This window comes from Bombus impatiens, unplaced genomic scaffold, assembly GCF_000188095.3.
Source record: "Bombus impatiens unplaced genomic scaffold, BIMP_2.2 scf_1055, whole genome shotgun sequence".
Lineage (NCBI taxonomy): Eukaryota > Metazoa > Arthropoda > Insecta > Hymenoptera > Apidae > Bombus > Bombus impatiens.
In genome coordinates this window covers 1,195,789-1,201,788 of record NT_177474.1, presented here as the reverse complement: position 1 = coordinate 1,201,788, position 6,000 = coordinate 1,195,789, and the positions used below count along the sequence as shown (strand labels likewise).

Genomic DNA, 6,000 nt, shown 5'->3' with positions numbered 1-6,000 from the left:
TGTTTTGTTTTTTTTTTTTTTTTTTTTTTTTTTTTTTTTTTTTTTTGATGAAATTCATCTAATAAGACACTCCCGACGATCGACGACGTTTTCCAACGAAAGTACTCATAATCTCCTGAGGTTTCGTTTGCTCTGTCTCGAGCCAATGATCAGCCGCCGTTTATTCCTCTTGGTCGGTGTGGCTAATAGCGGTGTTTTACAAGGACCAGTGTGTGGCCTCGATGAACAGAAGGTGCAAAATTCCATGGAGCAACTTTGCCTCGAACATGTTCCCACGTTTTTCTCGCCGTCCACGTGACAGGGAAATGAACACCTCGGGCAAGGTAACAAATGTTCCCAGGGTGCGAGTGTACGACTAGCCTGTTAACAATGATATAAAATTAATTATTAAAATTATTCTTAATTTATAATTATATCATTATATTAATTTACATTTACAATTATAAATATCAGGTTTTTCTTATATGTACGTTTGCATATTCTTGTTCCATATGTAGCTATTTATTCTGATTTCTAATTTATTTATTCTGAAAGTAACCGTAGGATTTTAAATAGTACGACGTTATTTGTGAAAATTCTGTATTCGCTGATATCGATGATATCGATACGTTTAATAGCGTAGCAAATTTTTAACAATTCCTTGCAACGTATGATATATATATCATCATAAAGCTTGTATATAGAATAAAGAGGCACGCAGCATGCATCAAGTATGAAAAATCTTCTAGAGGCAAAACATTACTATACTAGTGAAGATAGAAAAAATATGAAATATAATATGTAATATTAAGAAACGTTACGCGTTATTCGGAAATTATAAAATAGAAAATGTGTCTACATACATACATACAACATATGCATGATACATATATATATTTTCTGTAGGTAAGTTTCGTATTACAAACAACGGTGAGACCACGGATGGTAACACACACAGATTACCAAAGAACTATGAAAGTAGTAGATTCATACTTTATCGACAGTGGTCGGTAGAATAATGATACGACGCCAAGAGTATTTTCAAATATGTATATACGTGTCGAAGGGTAATTTCAACTTATCAGATAACATTTAGAACAAAAGGTACGTTGTCGATACTAGGAATATCGTCAACGTTAAAATTCTCCTCATAAAATGCCGTTATACAAGTATATTTATAGAAAACTGTATTAATGCGTTTAACGAACAAAATATGATGATATTAAAGATACATTGAACACCTAGTTTTCGTTAATCAAAGAAACCTTTCTCAATTTCTTTAACGAAATATATCGAAAGAAAGTGGTAAACATACGGCAGTGATAGTTACTTTCCTTCGTTTCAATATTCTAGTATTGCTTGACTTTAAAAGTTGTACAAAATTCTTAATTTTCGTTTCACACCAAAACATGTTAAAAGAAATAATATAAATGAAATAAGAAAGAAAGTATGCTAATTTACCTAGCGTGATAGAAACAAATTTCATGCAATTTCAATAAAAATGGGCTTGCGCCATAGCGGATGAAAAATATATTTTCATCGTTACTTATTGTTGTTAAAGAAGCCAACGGATGTTACATTTCAGTAAAAAAAAAGAAAAAAAAGAAAAATAAAAATGGTTAATGGTCCAAGTGTGAAAAAGATCCATTAGCCTCGTCCTATATGTATTATCTCAAGTGTCTCTTATCTAGTTTTAGATAATGCAGTTGGTATTTCCTATTTACTTAATTGCCAAAAATGTAAAGTAATTAGAGGAAAAGACAGAGTTGTCAGGTTCTAGCCCCTTTCGTCTGGAACACTAATTAATCGGTATAGTTACGTCAGGTTGCACCTGTTCGCGTCAGGATGACATATTGCAATAACGCAAAGTGAAAGGAGCGCTGAGCTGTATCCTAACAGGAAGACTACAAAAAGATTCTTAGACTCTTCCACGTGTGCATTTTCACAAGCTGTCACAGCTCGAAGGAGAGCAACAACTTCTACATTTCAACATGCAAAATAAACAGTAGATCAACAACTGTACTCTTATGGGAAATTTCGATAAAGATTCTTAATCCGAATCATTTTTTCACTCACTTACAACAACTTTTTCCTTTACATGTTACATTTACTTCTTTCCTTGACAAAAGCTTCTACTATAATTCTTTAGTATAAATATAGAAATAATAAAATCAGGAGAATTGACATATACGGAAGGAAGACCGAATAATTCAAATTATCCATTATAGTACGAAAATGGTTAAGATTATGAATAATCTGCTTCGATGTATCAAAGTTAATCGAAAAATTATAACGATCATAAAGCTTATGAACGATAAAAAACAAGTAGGAAAGCAATGACATTTTTACGAGCAAGGAGCCATTCATGATAAACGAGCGCATGGATTGCATGCGTTTACAATTCAGCATAGCGTCACGTCACGAACACAACAAACAGCGTTGTCAAAGCGAGCTACCGAGCATCTGTCGTGCATTGCTAATTAGCGCGGCAGAAAATGCGTGAGAAAATTTAAGCAATCGAGTATGCAAGAACAAAATCGAAGGTTATCAAACGAACATCTTATGTTCCCTTCTGTTCGATGCAATGAACCATAAAACATCGCACGTTTACAACTAACAATAAATGTGAGCTATTCGAATGTCCCTGCCTAGCAACCGAGCGGATTCCGAGCAGTCTGAACTCTACCGAAACTACGTAACATGAAAACGGTGGCGCTAGAATTTCTGGCGGGAAAGAAGTGGACCACGCAAGTTAGGACACAGATCACCATATGTAAGTATGCATGCGATGTTATCTCCTCCTTATTTCGTTACCAGACCAAAAGCTTCCATACACATGAATGAATTATATTACATCAATGAATCGTTTACTTCCCTAAGCATATTTTATTTCTAACTTACAAATAATTCGTACGATATCTTATTTATAGCTTATAAATTGAGAAATTTTCAAAAAACATCACTTTCAAAATTTTGTGACAATATTATATAAAAATGCCAATGATACTAAAATTTAAATAAATCGTTTGAATTACTTAGTTAAGTACAGGTGTATTGTTACATATGTTATACAATAATCTAGATTCGTTGCTTCTAATTCGAATATTATTCATTTGATAGCGTTAACTAAATCATTGAGGGAATTATTAAAAAGTTATGAAGAAATGAAATTTAAAATATCGAATTATTATCGAAATGAGAATAATAAATTACGATTATATCATTTTATATATGCACGTTACTGTACTAGTATAAGATCATTTGATTTATAATAATTATTACTCGTTAAATTTTATTCAGATTAGAGAAAACGATTATTTGACTTTTTCTCTTTATATGGTAGGTAAAGGAAAACTTTAGATCCACTTCTGAAGTCGCACAAAAGTCTACAAAGTACGTATCTTCTTTTTATCGAAAGTCTACATGTAACAAAAACGATCTTTTTGAATGTGTATCGTGAAGAAACTGCTGGTCGACGACGCCATTGTAAAATATGGGAGAAACTAATTGGAGGATACGGTTTCTACGGAAAGGATCGTACGAGTTTAAAATTTGAAAGCGTGGTAATATTTTCTCCCATCACAGGCGGGCGGTAGAAACGTCTACTGGCTGTGGCAGTTGGGTTCGAAATGTAGAAAATGACGGTAGGGTTTCTCTACGCTCTATACACTCTACCACAAGCCCTTTCCTCACAATATAGCAGCCAGCTGGCGCAACAATGTGTAGTGTGTATCTACGAAAAGTGATGTCGTAACGCAACGGACCCTAAATATCCCCCAGCGTAGACCGTACGCACTTCCTGCAACCCAAACGAAGTATACTTCTTCGAGAGCAATAGCGTAGACTGTTGTAGAATGTCGGGAATGATTATAGTGGAACTTTGTATACTTAATAACACAGAATTCAGCGTACTCTTACATATGTATGCAGAACGCGACAATTACCAGGAATTTAGACGAAAATCACGCGAGACAAATAAGATCGGTCCACCTTTTTTCATTTTTCAACTCTTGTGTCATTTCGTAATAAAAGTATTTTTATTATTATGAAACAGTGAAAGGAGGGAATAACCTCGTATAATCATACGTTCGAATTTCTGTTTCTCCTTTTAAAAATAGGCGATATATTTACAATGTGTTTTAATATTAATCTACGAATAACATTAATATATATCTATAAGTTGTAACTAATAACTGTATCGATATTTGTTAAGCGGATGTCGAGAGGATGGCAGAAATATATATATATATATTTAATCATACGGACAGATAGTTTTCAAGTTGCTGCTTTGTAAAATGCGGAAAATCTGATATCATACTTTTTCTTACTTGCGGGCTTCAACTATAAAAATATATATTTCTGAGCAATGTATATATATATATATATATAATTAATTTGAGCGAGTGAGTGTGTGTGTGTGTGCGCGCGCGTGTAATATACAATACAGCGAGGGACAAAAATATTTATTCAAAGTTGAACTAAAAGGAGAAATATTTTCTATTACTATTAAATATATTCAAATATATGTAACTGTATATTATACACAAACATATATAGTACTGAAAACGTACAGAAACAAAAGTTAATCTGCGGGTGCAATGTAACGTCAAAAGAATGTGTTAAGGAAATTTCGAAAAAAGATTGGGAATGTATAAAACCAAACTTTGTTGAAAACTTACTACTATCCATGCCCAAAAGATTGCAGGCAGTTATTCGTCATAAAGGAAAGCCCATGAAATATTAACTGTAATACGAACAGTAATTAATTAATAGTACAGTATGAATATATACATAAATATATATTGTAATAAACGATTAATAAAATAAATTGAAATAAAATATTCATTATTTCACTACCAGAAGATTAGTCATACACATGTACAATATGTAGTAACTCCGTTATAATGGAGAGATTCGATTATTTTCTTTTTTTTTTTTTCTTTTTTTTTCTTTTTTTTTAATAAAGGAAGCAATATAAAATAGTGGTTGACTTTATATGTAAGAGTATGCACATATAATTATGCCGCTTAATTCTATGAATAACTGTACCTCGCAACACACAGTGCAAATTTGCAAAAAATTGTTCAAAAAACATAAAGTACTTATAAAAATGAAGAATCTACAAAGCAATTAACATTCTGGATCGCAATAATAAGATGGTTAACGCGAAGGTTGCCAGGAATGTAGCATGAAACTTTTGTAGTAGGAAACAATATTACAAGTTCAGATAAAGTGAATAAATGTACGTATGTAATTACCAAAGTTCGGGCGGTGAGGAATGTTTAACGTTTGAATCGCTATACATATATCATAAAATATTCATATAAGATAAAATAATTTCACATGTTACACAGTGTGGTCAATAATGAGTTAAATATCAAGGCGAAACTCGCTTTCCTATTTTTATGTATAGAATTATTTTATTGATATTAATTAATCCTTTAAAATCTATATCCGTTTTCATGATAATATTTCTTCATAAATACCATAAATACAAAAAGGATGTTAGTGTTTTTCTAAAAAAGTAATTTCCGATACAATTTTATGAACGTTAATATAACAAAATAATAAAAAACAAGTTTTATTTTGACACACTTTCTTAAAATTTAGCCAACTCTTAGGAAGTTAATTCTTGAATTTCTATGCTTCACAACCTTACTACGTTATTATTTTAGCAAATAAAGAGGATTTGTAATGTTTTAAGAAGATGTTTAACATATTTTATCACATTTTGCCCAAAGGGAAGATATCTTTCAATGTTAGAAATATATAAATAATTGAGCCGAAAGTGAAAAAACGTGGCAGGCTTAACAACTGTCCCTACAGTCCTAATACATTCTGATACTTATCCGTTAGAATATTTGAAATATAACGTTGAAATGTTCTAATATATCGGTGTAAACTTCTCGAAGAGAGATAAATCTTGTCAGTGAGAACAGTTGTACGTAACGACCGACCGAACCGAAAAATCTTCGTTCTACCGCGTAGATAGCCATGGAAAAAAGGGCATGTGGGAATAGA

General features: G+C 32.0%; 1 protein-coding gene across 1 annotated transcript in view; it reads right to left on the bottom strand.

The window, feature by feature from the left end:
* Positions 1-36: 36 nt before the first annotated feature.
* Positions 37-6,000, bottom strand: part of LOC100741274 (F-box only protein 43-like) — a 47,576-nt gene continuing 41,612 nt past the window's right edge. Inside the window, exon 2 of the mRNA XM_024370893.2 lies at positions 37-360. Coding sequence (XP_024226661.1) covers positions 106-360 — 255 coding nt within the window. The 3' untranslated portion in view covers positions 37-105. The remainder of the gene's footprint in view (positions 361-6,000) is intronic.